Source organism: Crocodylus porosus, unplaced genomic scaffold (assembly GCF_001723895.1).
Source record: "Crocodylus porosus isolate Cpor-Errol unplaced genomic scaffold, CroPor_comp1, whole genome shotgun sequence".
Classification (NCBI taxonomy): Eukaryota; Metazoa; Chordata; order Crocodylia; family Crocodylidae; genus Crocodylus; species Crocodylus porosus.
Window position 1 is genome coordinate 18,248,399 of NW_017728920.1, and position 20,195 is coordinate 18,268,593.

Sequence of the window (20,195 nt, forward strand, 5' to 3'; positions counted from 1 at the left end):
CCTCAGAGGGGGAGGTGGGGGTGGGGGACCAGGCTCCAAGCAGCAGGATCACCACTGCTGCAGCTCCAGTAGGGCCCAGGACCCCAGGTAAGGCTGCTGGGTCCAGCCTCTCCTACCCCACCCAGAGTAACCTGCCATATGCCAGAGGGCACGTGGCACAGACATTCCCTGGGGACAGTTAAGAGCAGTACAAAGTATGCCACTGCTTCTTGTCCCCAGAAAAACAAATATCCACACCTGTGTGGACAAGGCCTTAATGTTTTAATTTCTGTCTCTAAATAGTTTAAGCATTCTTTACCAAATCACTATTGGTCCCCAGTTCTGTGGTGCAGCTGAGGTGAACTTAGCAGAGAACACAAGGCAGGAACAGGAGGCATAGATATTATTTTATTTTATTTGCATCTTTGCTTTCTTTGAATCCCTGACACCCCTGGAGCTGTATGGGACTACTCTAATTTAAGCCAACTGCAGCAGCCCCAAGGGGCCACTATAGTGCCCATATTAGTGGAGTGCAAGTCTCTCTCTCCATGCCTCTTTTCTCCTATACATCCACAGCATTTCCCTAGGCTAGAGAGAAGTGGAAAAGGGCCAGCTATGCTGTCCAGGGATTTCTGTATGTCAGAACCCATAGCTGACAGCTAACCTGCTTTTGTAATGGCACAAAGCATCTTTATCTAGTTTGCTCATCAAGTGGATCCTGTTCTTGTTGAAGCCAGTGGCAAAGTTTACACTATCATCAACTGTAGCAAGGGCAGGCCTTTCCCGGGCAACTCAGATGGTGAACTCATTCATGCTCACGTGGGGAGACTAAAGTGATCAAGTCTGACTTGTGACTTCAGTACCATTGGTTTAGTAGTGATAACAGACAGCAATGGTCATAAACAAGGTGATATAAGAATCTGAATAGTATTGATTTAGGGATAAACTGTGTCCTGAGATGAATGTATGTCTTCTGTTTAAATTATCCGGGCATCCAGAATATGTCACTTAATTGAAGAATATATATATATATACATATATATATATATATATGTATATATATATGTGTGTGTGTATTTGCTCCCTTGCCTGTTAGCTTTGGATAAGGAAGAAAATAAAATATTAAATTAATAAATGCAGTCAGTTTCTTGGGCAAAATGGTCCCCTGTGTTTAAAAAAAAAATGGATGATTTTGAAGATGTCAGTTAAATATACAGTTTTTCCAAGTATATGGTTTAAATACCTTTACAAAAGGTATTGTTACAAGTTCAAATTACTGATAAGTAAAATGCTATTTTAAATTTACCTGCAGCAAAAAGTAGATAATGGTTATTTCTAAGGGGAACTAGACTAATGATAAACTTCAGAAATCCCTCATAGAAATTATAACATTACCAAATAGCATATCTCCAACTATGCTTTTGCTTTAGGAGCATGTTTTCTGCAAAAAAAGGGTTTTCCTTTTATGTAAAGAAAAAGGCACCCTTTGACCAGCAATATTTAACTACTCTACCCATTTCTTCTTCTTTAGATTAAAATTACAAATCCTAGATTGCAAGTTGTGATATTTGTTTTCTTCTGATTGCTGCCTTTAGCTGCTTAGTGAACTCCATTGACAGCTCTGTGGGTAACTTTGAAGAAGCCTCTGGGTTTGAATATATTAAGATCCACAGCATTTCACAGAAAAAGGACAAAATTCTCCCATAATTGTCCCAGTCTTTTCCCCATAGTTTTCTACTGGCTCTTGTTATGAGCTGCATGCAAAAGAGGGTGATCAATTATGTTCATCTTCTTCCCGTTTTTCTTCCTGTTTTAAATATAGCAGAATATAGAAAATAATGAACTGGTATTCAGAAACAGTTCTTTTGCCAGGTCTTCCATCTGTTATTCTGTATAATCCTAATTTCTGTATAAAAAAACAAAACCGTGGCATGCAACTCAATACGTTACAAGATGTTTATTTTCATCAACTTGGTCCAATAAAGTACATAGCTCAAATATTAACACTGGAACATGTTAAGATTTCATTACCGTTTGATCTATATATTTTACTGACATAAATGGATAAAAATAAACAGCTTGTAACATATAGAGTTACAGACTCTGCTTTTGTGGATTTAGAGTCTGTGGTGGATTTGGATTTTGCAGCAGATTTATTTTCTCTGATTCAGTTAAAATAACTACGTAATCATTATTTGTGCTTAGTTCTAGCTTCATTTTCATAATTTACCTTGGGATTTGTCTGCATAACTTCTGATGGTTAATGACCCTATATTGATTGAGATTATCTTTTTTGCAAGACTGAATTGCTAGCGATTTGATAATGAACTTGTGGTAAGACTCCATTTTAGAATAAAGGAAACAGATGAATATAATATAATCTTCTAAAAACATAGGCACACTATACGTTCTGTAGGGGCTTTTATACTGTTTGTAGAACATGCCGTTCTGAAAGTGTCACACATGTATTTGTTGCTGTGAACTCAAATACTGTAGAATCTGTAAAGATGCAAGATTAAATTTTCCATTGCCATTTTTACAGATAACAGCCCGTCGACAATGGAAACATATTTATGATGAATTAGGTGGTAACCCTGGAAGCACAAGTGCTGCTACATGTACTCGCAGACATTATGAAAGGTAAGATAACAAATCTGAAATGCTTGTTTAATAAAGAAAAAATTAATTTGGAGAGACTTCAAAGCTATTTTGTAAAGAATTAGGAAAAGCGAGAAGGAGAAAGGGGGGGGGAGAAGAGAGAGAGAGAAGGCACAAGTGCAAGCTCTTAAAGGCATATTTCTCCAACTATTTAGTCCTATAATCCACTGTAATTTAAACCAGAGAGTGTCTCTCCAAAAGCAAAACAAATAAAACAAACATCTGATTTCTTTTTTGGTTTTTACTTTAATTTTACCATACCATTTTTCTAGCAAGGAAACTCCAAAACTGAACAAAATGTAGCAAATGAAAAATAATAATAGACCACTAATTGAGACAAATATTTGTACACCATGATTATCCAGAATACAAATTAAACAAGTTGTGATCAAAATAATAGGGTGATCCACATTGTAGAACGTCATTAAGATTAGGTGCATTCCTATTCCTTAATTGTCTCTTCTTTCCTTCCTGCCCAAAAGCTGCTGTCAAACAATTCTCTTTCTCAGCAGCCATTACTGCTGGTTAGAACTTTTGATTGCTTATTCTTCCCACGTAGACCACAGGGCTGTGTGAAGCTTCGGTCCCTGATTTGATTTGGTGGAGATTCAGCCTGATTCAGTGGCTGCATCTCCAAATCTAAATCGAACCAGAGGACCCTTTAATCTCTCCAAATCAAATTGGAACCCTCTGAATTGATTCAGAGAGATTTGGAAAGATTCACCGATCCAGACATAGAGACAGCTTAAAATGTTTTTTCTACCTACCTTTATGTGCTCGGCAGCAAACCTGGTCTGGAAGTACTTCCAGTCCACTTCCAGGTCTGCCATGAAGCGTGCTGGGCTCCCTTCCCCCTGCACCCTCCTGGATCAGTGACTGGTGCTCCCTGGGTCTGGGGGTGCACCCAGGGTCCCTCTGTAGCTGATCACTGAGCCAGGGGGGCATGGGGGGATCCCTTGCGTGCTTCCCAGTAGACCCAGGACTGGACAGGAAGTCCTTCCAGTCCGGGTTCTCTGCTGAGCACATGGAGGTCCCCCCGCACACTCCTGTGGGATGCTTCATCTGCCCCCACATCACAGGGATCATGAGCCGCACCTGCTACCGCAAGGTATGTAGAAAAAACTTTTAAAGCTGTGTCTATGTCTGAATCTCTGATTCTCTGAATCAGCATCGAATCTTCAGGTTCAGATTTGGCCGAATCAAATCAGTGACAGAGATCTGAATCAGCTAATTGAATCACTGTCCCTGATTCAGGTCAAATCCAAATCAAATGTGGCCTGCTTCGCACACTCCTATTACATAATGGCTTCCTGGGCTTGTGATGCTAATGTACAGTAAATAAAACACTGTAGCAGGAATCTTTTAAAATGAAATTTAACAAAGTATTGTTAAGAAAATCCTTTGAATTTCTGTGTATGCCTACATTCATGCTCATACAAAAATCTAATCTAATTTTCCAGAGCATAAACTGGTTACCAGTTGGGGTCAGGAAGGCATTTGGTTTTACGTAAACACAGCATTGTCCAAAGCTAAATGAGTATGAGTTTCTCAAAGTCTTCTAATGTCACAGCCCAACTTACAGAAATTGCATCATATTTGATAGGGGGAAATTTCTAACCTTAAATTCTAGCAGTAGTAGCTAGCATAAGACCCATGATTCACAGTGAAGAATCTGCTTCACTGCCGCCATAAAAGTCAAGGAATTCCAGAGTCTAGTCCAAATAAGTGATGAGATGCTGTCTGCATCAGGCTGTTTTTTATTTTCAGACGTTCCTAATAAATGTTATAGACATGTAACTGACTTATCAGGCTGTGTGCTGACAATAGGGTCCATAACTATAAACTCAACAGCTTCAATGCCTGGGCCAGCTGATCTGGTTGAATTTGGCAGTCTAGGATTTCCCATACTCAATGAAGTCTTGTTTCTTTTTCAAGGAAGTCCCAGAAGCATGAGCACTGAAATGTCAGTTGGCATTGGTTTAGCAGAGATAGAGACCCATTGGGCTTTATGAGAATCTGTTGTTATCATGGAAAAGATGAATGAGCAAAATGCAAACACCCCTTTCTTTCCTTGTACTTCCCTGTTAGTTGTTTATTATGTTACATTTGAAGCCATATAAATGTTCTTATTTTGAGGCATAGATATTTACTTTAATGCCTTTTCTGAGCACTTATGTGAGGCTATATTATAAGTTGCATGCAATTCTGTCCTTGTGTCCCTCTGCTATAAATTATAAAAAGGTGTTTTTACTCTAAAAATACCCCATTGAAGTGTCTGTAGTATGTTTCTGCAACCCAGAAAGTCTTTTAAACCCAAGGAGTATCAGGGAACTGTGTAGCTTTGCTACCAATCCAGTAGCAAAGTGGGCTTGGAGAATTGGCCTTAAATGTAACTTTGACTCCCAACTCCTTCATTTTTTAAATCATTTGGATTTGAATTTCTGGAGTCAGAATTCTTTCCTATAATTTCAGTCTTCAGTTAGATCCAAAATGAGAAAAGCCATATTTTCCAATTGCATTCTAAATTCTGCAGAAAGATGGCATTTGCAATAGAAAACTTGTCACATTTTTTCACCAGTAAATCTGAATCTTAACCCTGAATTGACCTTAGGCATAAACTTCAATCTCTTCCTTTAACAAAACTCAGTTGACAGACAATTCCTGGTACATTCAAGAATTTAGAATATTGGCTGCCTTTTTTCCATGACAGGAAGAATATATTAAGTTTTAAGCATGAAAAAGATAAAATTGTGTTTTGTTTCCATTGGTAATTATGAGTACAGCACCTGTAAATGTAATGCTCATTTATAGCCAAAGCACTTGAATGACATTTAATCTAAAACTAATGCTGTGCTACAAAAATAGATCAGAATACATGTATGTTTTTAGCTTGAAGGTAAACTGTGAAGCTTAAACTGGAAATTGACTTAAGAAGTAAGTGCTGAATGACCACTCAATATTTTTCCATATTTGAAGTCGACTGGCTTTTTCCTATTTACTAGGAACAAAGGCCACAATTCCCTGATGTGTCTCATTATACTGACAATCAATTTGACCTAGAAGTACTAAACCCATAAATCATGGGGAATTGTGTTACATTTGACTAGTTTCCCTTAAATAACGTGGGGATGGGGGCATAGCATATATGCATGTATACCTGAGCTACCTCTAAACAAGATAACTTGGAAAGTATAAATAGTTTAGTTACATTAACACAATGCTCTTCACCCCATCAAATTAGCTCAGGTGATGTGCTGCATTAATGCAAATCAGTGCTGTAGCAAGGGGGGCTGGTGACTGGGGTGACTGCCCCAGGCACTGAAATGAAGGGGCGCCAACAGGTGCTGCCCAGCTGGGGTGGGGCATGGGATAGAGCCATGAACAGCTTGTTTGGGGGGGGAGGGGGAACAGGGATGTGAGAAGGGAAGCTCCCACCACTATGTGCAGTCTTGAGCAAGCATGGAGGTGGGGTGTGTGCTCCCCCAGACCTGTGTGCAGGGCAGGGGTGGGCTGTTGCTGTAGGCTTTGCCCCAGGCACCAAACTTCATTGCTATGGCATTGATTCAAATATACTGTTTCTGGTACCCAAACTAGCTCATTTAGGCTAGGACAGACCTTCAAAAACCCTGAACATTAATTGATTAAATCTTTGCATGTTAGTCTAACCTGGCTAGGCTGAACTGGTTTGTAACTGTAAAGACATTCTCTCTGGATCAGTGATCACCAACCAGAGGATATTGATTCACTGGTAGATCTTGGAGCCTCTTGCAGTAGATTTTGAAGACTCTTGGAGTCTATGCGAGGCTGAGATGGGGGACCAAGTGCGCATGTGCATGCACCCAGCTCAACAGGTCAGTCCATGGGGGAGAGAGGGGGTGAGGGCTAGATTGAGGCCCCTGTGGTGAGGGACAGTGTCACAGAGGCAGGAAAAGGGGTAAGTTGAGTAGGGTCCCACCTGGGTGGGACTTACCTGCTGGGGAGATTCACCCCCAAATAATTTTTTCTCCCTCTGCCTCAATCTGCCCCCCCTCTGCTGGGTGTGGGGAGAAGGTGGGGCGGCGGTTCAGGGTAGATCTTGGGTTGCTTTTAAATGCCAAAGGTGATCTCCTACTTAAACAGGTTGGAGACTACTGCTCTGGACTGAGGAAATTCAGGCACATGCCTGCAGTGGTTCAGGCTAGAAGTTGTGGGGTGCTAGAGCAGCACAGCAATGAGCTAAGTGGGGGGCATGGCCAGGCCCTGGCAGGACCTCTGATTAGGGAAGTCTACCTGTACCATCCCAAGTTTTTCCCTACTCGCTGCTCAAGGAGCGGGAGTGTTGCCAGCCCCCAGCCCAAGGTTAGCACACTGAGGCAAGGGAGGGTGTGCAATGTATGCATCTGTTGATGATACAGAGCCTTTCAATCTTCATCTCTGCTTCTTTATATTGTCTGCAGCAAACTGACAGTTAAACAAGCCAGCATGGAGCTGATACCATTGTTTATCACCTCATCAGCAAAACAATACCCTTTCTCAATTAGTTCAAACTCTTCTTAAACAGCTTACCAGCTGTCCTGTTGATTAGTTCCAAAATGCCATAAGCAGTCACTGTTCTGTCTGCCTGTCCAAGTGAAATTGGAAACATACACAGAACCCCTCTCGGCATTAGCTAGCATATCCCATGCCTAGGGTCTGTGGGTCTGGGGTCTGTGCTGTGGGAGTTGGGAGGGAGGGAGAGAGGGAGGGAAGGAGGGGGATATTCCAGCTTGAGCAGTGTGGGGGAGAGTGGGGGAGGGCAGGAGAAGACAGGCAAACTCTGCTCTGTCTGCAGTCTCTGCCAGAGCTCTAGCCATGGAGCAGAGGGGATGGGCCATTCCTGCTGTGGAACAGAAAGCCCCATCCAGCCCAGAGAGCATGCCAGGATGCTGGGGGAGTTTGGTGTATCTTAAACTAGCAAGGGGTTGGGGACAGACATTACATAAACCAGTTTGAGCCAAACCAGTTAAGTCTGATACTGCATTCAACCAGGTTTATCTCAAACCAGTTCAGCCATTTTCAAACTGGTTTATGTGCACTAAACATCTGTTCTGTTACAGGTTTCTGATCACTTAAACCAGTTTATGTGTAATGTCTGTCCCTAGCCTTAGAGTTACCTTAATTACCTCTTCAAGGTATTGAATTGTGCCATGCAGACATACACAAAGAAACTTGTAGCTATTTACACTGACTTTGAACATCGATAAAATTGTATTGAATGACCTTTGGATGGCATCATTTGTAAACTGTGAAATAAAATAGCATTGACCTGGTATTGCCTCACCTTCTTGAAGCTAACTCATTGGCTCAGGCCACCTGCTAGGTGGAGTTTCAGAAAATTTTGAATTGATTCTAGGGGAAAGAGCAATATTTTCTGATCATCGAGGAGAGCTGTCTTTCAGAGTAGGTGCTAAAAGTCTGAGTAGGCAGGCAATGGAGTCCAAGGCCTCACCTGAAACCCACAGGCATTCAGAATAACCTGATTTTTTGTAACCTACAGCAAATTATGAGGGCTTGTAACTGTAGAATTTTGTGGACATGCTTCTGAATTAAATTGTATGGCTGCCAATTTAAGGATTCAGTAGCCCACAGCTTGGAATGAAGACTCCTAAAGCTGTCACCTGAATATTACACAGTTTGCTGTGACTGAGACAGCTTGCTTTTATCACTGAGATGTCTGCTTTGTTTTTGTAGAAGAGGAAGAAAGATTTAGTATGCATTATCATCTGATTTATTTTTCATGTAATATGGTTCATGTTTCTAGTAAATGTTTTCATTTTAAATCAAGGCGAGGTTGCCAATGTTTCAGTAAGTGTTATTTGTATATTAGTTAGACTACTTTTGTTTTATTAATGAGCGTAGTAATGAAAGTGCAGGTTGCTGAATAGAATCAATGGATGTTTTTATTTAAAGCATAGCAGGAATCATATAATGCTAATGAATGCATTATTGTTGCTGTAGGTCTGACTGGTCTGAACCTGCCTCTGATTGGTTTAAATCAAATAGGCTGAAGCACTTCATAAAAATGTCTTTGTCAGCCTAGTTTTGCTTCAAAACCTATTCATCTCTGTCAGGTTTTAATATTAGTACCAGGCTCTTGGCCATAGTCCATTAGTACAGTACTTAATTGCTCATGTTACAGATGATTACCAATATAAAAAGCATTAATGTTTTCCCATCGTGGTGCTGTTGCTATGTAGATGATTCAAACCCATACAAAGCTTATGAGTTGTTGTTATTTTGGTCATACTCTTTTTTTTTTTTCCAAATTATTTAATGCTTTTGCCTTGGGTGATCATAGAAAGTAAGTATGTATGTGTTATTGACATTAACTGGTTCAAGCTGAACCTTTCCTCCCCAAGCTGTCAGAAATTCTTACAGCTCATTGTCAGGATCTTTCATCTCTATCTTTTATCATCAGCACAAGAAACAATCGGAAATGGCTACTTTTCTGCGAAGCACTGTTCTTCACAGTGTGTTCTACTAATAGTGCAGATGTGGTTTTTACACAGGGTTTGAGGTTTCTTTTGCTTTTAAACAAACTGCAGATCTGACAGCTTTAATTTGGCCTTATAAACAATGGGCCCCTTTTCCAAAATGCTCATATAAATTGAATGAGTACATACTTACTATGGATTTATCATCAGCATTACAAAAAAAACACCGTGTGACATTCAGAAGCTCAAAATGCAATGAAAAAATAAAATATGAAGGAATAAAAAGCTTATGGGACCATGTATGTGTGTATACACAACTTGGTTTTCCCTATAGTAACAGAAATTACACGCACATGCAATTTGAGAAATTCTGGAATAGATAATCATATGATACTCTGACTTTCTCACATGCTTTTATGAGCAGTGAAATAGTTAACAAGGGTGACACCTGAAGTATCATCACTAACAGCTGAATTAGCATCAGTTATGCTTACTTCACATTTGGAAAGTGTTCTCCAGAACCATAACAGCTAGAGATTTATTGTTTTTTTAATGGAAGTTGAGACTCTGGAGAAGAATTGAGAGGTCAGTTCACATACCCCTAATTGGTTCTTCTTGCTCCAAAAGAAAAGGTGTACTCAATATTTTGAGAAACAGGGCATTAACTTTGCAGTCTAGGTTTTTATGCTGTGTTTGTACTCTAGTATCTGACCACCTGTAACACGTGCTAGATTAACATCCTTATGCAAAAAAAGAGGTGTGAGAGATTAAAATTTAGCATGGAATAGGGAGGATGGCCTAAACTAGGGATAGCATGAGATAGGGAGGAGGACCCAGAGGGTTTTTCCTTCCAAATTTAATTCACAAAAACTAAATAAAAAACCCCATCTTATTCTACCAGAAACATATCAGGTTAAACTAAGGTCTTTAAATGCTTTCTTTTTAACTGCTGTAATGCTTTCATGACCTAAGGATATTGTGAAGTAATTCAATATGTAAGAGCATTTAGCATTCCATGCAAATACTGTGTGGCTTTCCTGAAGTACAGTATTTAGATAACTTCGTAAAGTGTGGACTTTTCAACAGAATTCTGTCAGAAAGAGCAGCTAGTCCTGTACCTTGAAAAATCTAGCATCTATATAGAAATGTTTATAGATGTATTTAATACAAGTAATTAATAGAAGGTTTGGATTTACATTGTTAAGTGTGAAAATACCCTGAGGCAAAAATTAATAAAGTGTTATGTCATGCTGTAAACTACAGCTCTTTGTTTAAACCCCCCCCCCAAAAAATTTCCAAACAGCCATTTTTCTTGTCATATGAATTTTGTTGTTTTAGTTTTGTTTTCATCCTGCTATTTTCCTCTAAGTAACAGCCTCTGAGAAAGTTTGCAAATTGCAGATTGTATCCATAGATTTCCATCAGGCATAAACTTAAAGGATGGATTAGGTGTTTTAGCCCCTTTTCTTTTTGATAAATAACAAGAGGTTTCTACTTATGATTTTCTGTCCTCTGGGCTTTATCATTTAGATTAAATAACTGTACTCTCAAGCATGCCACTGAACAAACATCTTTTCAATTATGTGAGTAACAGATGCTTTAACAAAGGAACTATTGAAAATTCAAAAAGCACGTCCCCTCACCAAAAAAATAAAAAATAAAGTATCAGATGACAAAAGAATGCAATTGTTTACCATTAAAGCAGCTTCTTAGCCATCTATTCAAAACATCTGAGAACACTGTGTTTTTGCAAAACTTATTTGAGACTTGTTTTGCAGCTTTGGAGACTTACTGCCCAGCATTAAAGTCAATAAGAACAGTTTACATGTTAGTGTATCTGATAGGAGGACCGTCTTTCCTAGTGTTGAAGGACAGATTGCTTAATGTGTGAAGAGGGAAGATGTTCATCTTATCTGTTATGCCTCTGGCCCCTACCCAAAAGGGTACTTTTTGTACCTCCCTAAGTAAGTGTATTGCCCCAAATGGGGGTGTGCAGAGCAGAGGCCTAGCCAATAGGGCTGTGCAAAGCTTCAATCCCTGATTCAATTTGGCAAAGATTTGGCCTGATTCAGTGGCTGAATCTCCAAATCAGAATCAAATCAGAGGACCCTTTAATCTCTCCAAAACTAATCGGAAGCATCCAAATCATTTTGGAGAGATTCTGAAAGATTCAGTGATTCTGACACAGAGACAGCTTTAAGTGTTTTTTCTACATACCTCTAGGTAGCAGGGGTTCATGAATTCTGTGATGCTGGGGTGCATAGAACATCCCACAGCAGTGTGGGGGGGCTTCCCAGTGTACTTGGCAGCAGACCCAGAAGTGGGCCAGAAACACTTCCAGTCCACTTCCGGGTCTGCTGGGGAGTACTCTGGGCCCCCCCATGCCTCCCTGGCTCAGTGACCGGTGCCTCCTGCATCTGGGGGGGCACCTGAGGTCCTCCTGTAGCCAATCATTAAGCCAAGGGGCCATTGGGGGGAGGCCCAGCACACTCCCAACCAGACCTGGAAGTGGACTGGAAGTACTTCTGGTCCACTTCCAGGTTCGCCACTGAGCACATGGGGGGGCTCCTCCTGCACTCCTGTGGGATGCTCCATCTCCCCAGCATCACGACATTCATAAGCCACACTGGTACCTCCAGGTTGTCTGGAAAAAACATTTAAAGCTGTGTCGATGTCCAAATCGTTGATTCTCCAAATCAGAATCAAATCTTCAGATATGGATTCAGCTGAATCGAATCGGGGACAGTGATCTGAATCAATGAATTGAATCACTGTCCCCAATTCAGGCCGACTCCTAATCGAATAGGGCCTGCTTTTCACACCCCTAATAGCCCAGCAGGTCCATGCCTTGGGCAACACCAGCTACTGCGGTGTCAATCAGCCACCCCTGCAGTCTCAACTATTTTTATAACTTTCAACAAAGGCGGCACCTGAAACTGCCGCCCCAGTTGCCCTCCTTTAATTACACTTCTGAAGCAGAAATTGACCCAAGGTGTCCTCTACCTTTTCCACCCTTTTTAGTGTGGGGTGGACACAGTAGAGGGAGGAACCTCTACCATTCTAAAGGGAGTTCATTCCCTGCCTTCCAGGAGCTAGGAAATGAGCTCCTTTCTGACTCATTCCTTTCTTGAGCTCTTCTATCAGGAAGTGGCTCAGGTCCCTTCTTTCCTAATGCAGAAGTATCCCTAAATGGCTGCATTTATCCTTCATCTCTCCAGCTGCATGCAGTGGAGGAGGGTACATCTTCCAAAGCAGAAGGGGCAGGGTTAGAGGGACCACCTATTGCAAAACTGTTCCACAACATGTCCTGAGTCTCACAGGCAGGCAACCATTAAGGAAGGCTGCTAGATCAACAATTGTGTGGTTCCATTAGCTAAACACATTTCTGTTTATTGGGGAAACACGTTCATAGCAAAAGCAAAGTTGATTTCTTGCAAGTAGCCTGGGGAAGGACCCTCTCCCATAATCGCTGTGATTCCATCGGCCATACCCTGTCCCCCTCCATTGAGTGGCGTCTACAAAGAGGATTTGGCTTTCCACAGACATGTGGGTCTACTGGATTAAGCTCCTAAACTTCTATCTCCAGTCCATTCAGTTCAATCAGAACCTGTGTTTGTACTATCACTATTTTCCAGTTTATTTAAAACTAAACATATTTGAATTCTATACTTGTACAGTTCCCATCTTTCAACAGTGTGAGTATTCTCATTACTCAGTTGCATGTCCAGCAGGCTGTAAGGCATGTTGTTGATGAAAAGATGAAAGAGCCATTTTGATAAAATTGTTGGTTGTAGCTGTGTTGGTCTAAGGACATAGGCAGACAGGGTTCTTTGGGTAAATGTGACATCTTTTATTAGACCAACTGAATAGTTGGAAAATGGTTCTTTGAAAGTTTTTGGGTACAAACACCCTTCTTCAGGCACAGGGAGAGTTTGCTGTTGCTTTGTGTGCTCTCCCATTTCATTAACAGAAGACAGTTCTTTGGGAACAAAATTGAACACAAACATATTTTGTCTTTGCTGTTAAAATACATGCCAGTTTTGTGCTTCAGACAAATGACCCTATTGCTATTGTACACTATACAAAGAAGTGCATGCTTGCTTTAGTAACCCCTGGATTGTACAACACACTACAAATGAAATCAGGCTTTTTTGGAATATGTTACTGATTTCCCAAATATATTTTATTTCCCTACTCTAGAAACAGAGAATGGTCCTCAGGTTTTGGCCATTCTCCTACCCCTGCCTCTTCTGAGTATTTGTCCTCAGTCATTGGATACTTGGGCTGGAATTCCTCTTTGTTCCTAGAAAGCTAGTAACTATCCTGTGACAAAACCTCCAGCTGAAGTGGTGGCTTGCTCCTCTGCCTTTGGTGATAGCACGACTTGACAATATGTTTCTCTTTATAAGGGTATAAGTTTTTTTTTTTAAAGCATCGAACACCTTTCAATGAGACCACAGAGAGTCCACTCCAAAAAATGCATATTTTGTCAATGACTTCCAAAGGGAGTGCTTCTTAACATTTTTAGACTCAAGACACCTCTTGTTAGACTCAAGGCACTCCTTGGAAAATACCAGCTCTTTGTTTTCACTTGTTTTTTTCACTATATAAATATAGTAGAGCAATTCTATTGCAAAAGACTCCAATACCACAATGTGTCAGAATGTTTTTAATACTGTGGATTCCCATTAAAAATCACTAGGTTTATCTTGTAAATTATGTTTGCACGCTTGGGTTTGTCTTGTGAACCATGTTTGTTAACACCTTATGGCATCTCACAGCACCATTGAAAAAATCTCAAGACATCCCAGGGTGTTGTGGCACCTTGGTTGGGAATCACTGTCCTAAGGGATAGAATCAGTTCAGAGGGATTCAGAGCTGGCAGTGTTAAGTATTATTGTGTTTTTAGTTCTTTCTCTATAGTATAAGCTTAATGAATGTATTGTGTAGAATGACAAATAGGTAGTATTACATTTTTAAAAATCTAATATCTGAACTCAGTTCCATGTTCTGTGCCCTGTTGGTATTGTTAATGATGGGATGGGAGTTTTATTTTAGGAAGAGAGCAGTTGCTGTAATAAATCAGACAGATGGTCCCTGGTGTCCAGTATGTCTTGCCTCTGTGAGCAGCTCTTAGCAGGTCCTTCAGTAGAAGGTGCAACAATCTCTTTACTGGACTTCTGTTGAATAACCTGTCCAAAAGGGGAGCTTCTTTGATTGTTTTATTCTCTGAATGAAACATGAGGTTTTATGTATCTACTCAGAATTTTTAAATTATCTCTAATGTAACCATGAATGCTCTTGTAATCTATATAAATGGCAAAGCCTTTTTTCCATCTTAGTAAGTCTTGGGTCTCAGTTACATCCAGTGGCAATGAGTTCCACAAGTACATAACATACTGTTCAAATGTCTTTCTTTTTCTGCCTTTCAATTTCCATCTTCAAATCTTTTAGCCAAGAATTAAACTACTGGCAGTATATAAATGATGCATTAAATCATTCCTGAGATATACAGAGTTTCTATTTTTTTACATTAGTATGTTGAGCCTGGAGCACTTGAAGAAACAATATGATGTTGAGTGGGAGACATTAGGAGACACATTTTGTGCTGCCAAAGAAAGAATGAAAAAAAATTAATACAGAAGTGAGCTGTGTAGAAACAGCGGCAGTTGTGAATTCATCACTCCAAACTGCCTTCCTGCCCTTAACTCACCTTACACAGCCTGTGGGTAGAGCATCATGCACTGTACATATGGTCACTGCAATACCCATGCATGGTAGGGAGAATTAAAGAGGGAACTTGGCATGCTTAGCACTGAATTTCCTTTCTCTTTCTGGGTTTGTCAGACCTTTTACATTACTGTAAGAATTATTTTTAAGTCTATAAATAGAAATGCATTCATACATCCTGTGAAGCAGTTTGGCCAAAAAAGTCAGTCATTCTGCATAATCAGTTTTTGAAAATGTAGTGGTTACTGGTTCATATTCAATTTTACCTTATTTTTTTTATGGTTGGGAAAAAACATCGACTAATCAAGATTAAGGTCTTTTTTGTCTTTTATGAAATGCTAACGATGCAGACATGTTTGATATACTGTGAAATACATTTCTCTAATGTGAAGTTTCTGCTTTTTGTCGGGAAAGAGATGCAGTCCCTGGAGGATTTTAGAATTTGTAAATATAAAATTATCTGCTTCAGTGTTTTTTAAAAAAAGGTTGGCAGAAAGCCAGATTACTTACATTACTGTAATAGATTTGCTGACCTCTGACATTTGCTGCAGAGAAGTACATTGAATTTTTCATAATATGAGATGATGCAGATCTAAAAACTCAGTACACTCTGCACCATTACTTAATTCAAGATTTAGAAAAGCAAAATCTTTTTAGAATAGCAATTTATACGTGATTAAACTTAATATCACCGATTGTAATAAATCAGGATTAGTATAGTCCTGATTTGTTAATCTAACTTGTATTGATTTTAAGTTGTCTTTATTTAAAAAAAAAAAAAAGTCTTGCTTTTCACAGTGACTGAATTTAATAAGAAGCTCTGTGATAGCAGAGACGCAAAGACTCCCCTACTGTTTCTGCTCTTGGCTGGAAAATGTTATTCTTGTTTTATTCCAAGAAAAAAAACCTCATGCTGCTAAAAATCTGCTGCCTGTGGAAAGATTTTTTTAATACACTGCTGCTTAAATTTTCTATTTATGTTAATTGACTTATAAATAATACATTTTATTAATCTTAATATTGGAATCTTGATCATGATAAAGACCCTATTATTTGCTCTGCTTTAGAGGCATATATCCTTTAGAGCACAAAATATTCCTTTAATTCTTCTTATAAATAGTTGGTACTTCCCCCATAAAACACAGCTGTGCTTCAAAGCAACTGAAAATATGCCTGTTGTTCCCAAATTTTAATATATTCTAGGTATTCAGTTGTATTTTTGAACGTTGTCTTTACCCACAGTTGTATAAGGATTGATTAAATCTTAGCTGTGCTGCAAATATTTAACAAAAATCATGTGCTAGTTTCGAACATGTTACATTCTGCTAAACTATTTGTATAATAGAGAACCACATTCTTCCTGTGTTGGGCAATGATGACCTTAAATTGGCTAAGTACATTATGTTTTGATGGCATATTAGCTGCATGTTCAAAATGTTCTGAAAACTATATTAGCTTTATTACTCTTGTACTATAAAAACTTCTAATAATCAAATGATAAGATCATATCCTGTGGGTAATTGTGTTGTACCATGACAGGATAACTGAAAAAACATTCAGTGAAAATCGTAACAAACGGAAATATCTATATGAAGCAGCAATTGTTCATGGTGTTAGGCTTCATGTTAATCCCTAGAGCCTCACAGTGCATATTCATGTGTACTTCCTTTTTTCTCTCCCCCACAATCTGAAAATTATCTTTGTACTCTAGAGAAGCAGCCGAGCATTGGCCTTCATTTAAAAAGAAAAAAAAATTCCTAGAACAAGCCATCCTTGTGTTTTGATTCAGTTTTACCTTAGTCATGCCTCTTTCCAGATACAAGAAACATTTAATTCCAGATTTCCTGCTGTTGGCTCTAGGCCTTTGACCAGCTATGTGAAATGTATTTTTACTGCGGTCTTATTGCCAACTGCTGAGCTCAGTGAAAAATAACTAAAATGAAAATGTTTTACTCCCACATGAACTCTAAAGATTGTAACAGGAAATTTAAGCCATGGTTACTAATTAGTACCAAACCTAATGAGTTCTGGTGTGGTGTATTGCAACAAAGAGGAGAAGCTTTTTGTCAGAAATTGCCATAGAAGGATCCATAGAAAGAATGCTAACAGTGATTAATCATGTCAGTCCCAGCCTTGTTCCCATTTCTGCTTTAACCAGAAGGTTAATCACACAGTATCTTTTATTAAAAGGACCACTAGTGGTACAGTATCATCTTTATCTCATTTAGAGCTAGAAGCAGCTATTGAAACATTTACTGATGGAATATGTAGATTTCAAAAGGATGGCATGTTCCCATGGAAACAAAACAAAGTCAAACAATCCAATTGCCGGGCTAGCAATTATTGCAATAAAATGTGTTTTTATTAAATGTGATTTTAAATATTTAACACATGGCAGAAAGATATAAATATTGCCCTGTATGAAACCAAAACTTACCTCTTTCGTATAAAGTCCCAAGCAGTGCACACAGCACAGAGAGATGTTAAGTGGTTCATGAATATTTGTGCTTGACAAATGAAATTTAGCCACCTCAAGTATGAACAAGATTATTTTTTTCTTATTCAGCTTAGTTATGTTTTTTATTATATAAACATTAACTGTAATATTACAGTGGGAAGCAGGTATTTGGCAACTATATATTATTTTGCTAAGTCTGCATAGAGGGAGCAGTTTCCAGTTTTAGCAGCTGTAACATGTTTAAACTCAGTTTGTAATGGGATCTGAAGATGAATATTCCCTGTGGGCTCTGCTTAGCTTCATTATTGGAGAGCTGCCAAATACAGGGCTAAAAAGTATTATTCACGCCTCTTTGCACATACCATGTCAGAGCATGCTCAGTTAATGAATTTTGTTTCTAATATGGCATAAATTAGCTTTATATTTTAACATAATTTATGTTGTATTTTATTAAAATGTGAAATATTATGATCACAAGCAATCTAATTTCTGCTCTCTGAAGTCCAAACTGTGTTTGAACATCTAAGTATTTAAATCAAAATTGCATGGTTAGAAACAGATTCTAGGATAACAAACGAATATCTGAACCAAAGTTTTTTGCCTTGGAGTCTTAGATTAAAGATAATGAAGGATTCCCGGTATTTGAACAGATTTATGTTGTTTATAAGCAAAGTACATTTTCTTCATAGAGTCAGCTTGTCTTTTTTTTATAGACAAATTGTGTTTGCTGCATTAAAGTTCATATTTTTAAAGTCAGAGTCTTGCATTAATCCCACAGTGAGTCATTAATCATACCAAATGCATTATAAAAACTTTAATCACTGAAGTTGAAACTGAGATTGTAATGCAATCCATCCCTTTTAATTACATCAGTTATTTTTCCTTTCAGATCAAGAGCTACATTGAGAAGAAAAAACAGATAGATTAAAACTCACACTGTTTGATGTGTGTGTGGTTTTTTTTTTAAAAAAGTGATTTTATACACTTTGTTCAAGAAAGTTCCACAATTAAAATTCTTTCATTTTTAAATCCCCTTCATTTTCTTTGCTGTCTTCCCTCCATTAGCAGCTCCCCCAAATCTCTTGTCCTTTTATAGGCAAAAAATATCCTAGTGCAGGGGTCAGCATAACTTTCACTTTACAGATCTATCAGGAAGAGCTAGTATAACTCTTCTGCATCAATCCTTAGAAGTTGGGGAAAATCATGTCTCCTCTCCTCTCTACCAAGTTTCCAGTCTTCAGACAAATTTATATACAACCCAAATGTGTCCTACCAGGCTACAAGTACCTATATGTGCTATCAAGGTTTTCTTCAGCTTTATCCTGTGTTACTGGCATTCACTCCATAAGACTGGGAGTAGGCAGAGAAAATTAAAAGAAAGGGTTGACTATTAAATCAACCTAAAACACTGTAGGGTAGCTCCTCAGATGGTATCGATGTAGCTTCATAAACCAACACAGCTCTATTGACATCAATGAAGCCACATCAATGTATACCAACTGTGGATCTTGCCAAGTAAGTTGATTTATCATACTTGAGCTTAAATATTTAGGGCAAGTTTACAAAATTGCTTTTATGTCATAGAAAAATGTGATTTATTAAATAAACTGTTCATAGCTGATACATTTTTCTTCTTTGCTAGAATTGCAAAAACTGATCAATTATTTGTTCCTTAATCCTTTAGATTAATCCTGCCATATGAAAGATTTATTAAAGGAGAAGAAGATAAGCCACTGCCTCCAGTGAAACCTCGGAAGCAGGATATCAGTTCCCAGGAGGGAGAAACTAAAACAAAAGGGGCTGGAACAAAACGCATCAAAAATGAAAGCCAAAAGAGTAAGAAAGAAAAAGATAATCCACAGAAACCCCAAGATGCATCTGAGGTTAGTTGCTTTCCCTCTTTGTAACTTTTCAATTAAAAATGTACTGTTTGAATCGCTTAAAATCCAGTGATAAAATATATCATTTAAACTTGAGAATTCCAAAAATAATTGGCTTTTCAGCTTGCTCAGCAGCTGAAATCCAATTGTAATGTCCTTGTGTGTTGTGATCATGCTGCACTATAAACAGGGACCAGTGAGTTCCATATTGTGTAGAAGTGGTAACAGGATACCAAGACTGGATGTAAGAGGTACAGTTTCTGTTCATTGTATTATAAAGCGGTCACCGTTAAAAAGTCAACAATTTCCAACAGGAGGCTACGCAGCTGCCACAGTTATTTCCTAATTTAAGTATAGGGTTGGAGGAACTGTAATACCATTGATAATGCTGTGGTAAGTATTACCAAATTTTAATGGTAACTTCTGTAGCAGCACTATTACACAAATGGATGCATTCTCATTTCTATTTTTTAAAAAAAGTTTTTCCTGGATTTTAAATAGGTCTAAAAATCTGCTTTGGATTGAAACCGAAAAAAAAAAGAGGCACAGCTCTTATAGTAACTATTCAGACAAATTACCCAATAAAGTTAATGGGAATCTTGCCATAGGCCTCTATTCTTCAAGCTGCTTCACATTGACAGATTCACCTGCCTAGACTTGGTACCATAGGTAGGGCTCCATACAGAGCCCATCCCTTGTCGAGCTTCTTATTAGGGCTGTGCAAAGCTTCAGTCGCTGATTCAATTCAGAGTAGATTCGGCAGCAGAATCTCCAAATCTGAATTGAATCAGGAGACCCATTAATCTCTCCGAATCAAATCAGAAGCCTCCGATTTGATTCAGAGAGATTTGACAATTTGGCCATAAACACAGCTTTATGTTTTTTCTACATACTTCAAGGTACCAGGTGCAGCTTGTGAACACAGAGATAGTGGGGCAGATGGAGAATTCCACAGGAGCGCAGGTGGGTGGGCGGGGGTGAGCTTGGCAGCAGACCTGAAAGTGGACCAGAAGTACTTCCAGTCCACTTCTGGGTTTC

At 38.9% G+C, this 20,195-nt stretch overlaps 1 protein-coding gene across 3 annotated transcripts in view; it reads left to right on the forward strand.

Moving 5' to 3' along the window:
• ARID5B (AT-rich interaction domain 5B) overlaps nt 1-20,195 on the forward strand; it is a 174,797-nt gene that overhangs the window by 143,995 nt on the left and 10,607 nt on the right. For all 3 annotated transcript variants that reach the window (XM_019538636.1, XM_019538637.1, XM_019538638.1), the window contains 2 exons: nt 2,522-2,619; nt 18,962-19,160. In XM_019538636.1, coding sequence (XP_019394181.1) covers nt 2,522-2,619; nt 18,962-19,160 — 297 coding nt within the window. The remainder of the gene's footprint in view (nt 1-2,521; nt 2,620-18,961; nt 19,161-20,195) is intronic.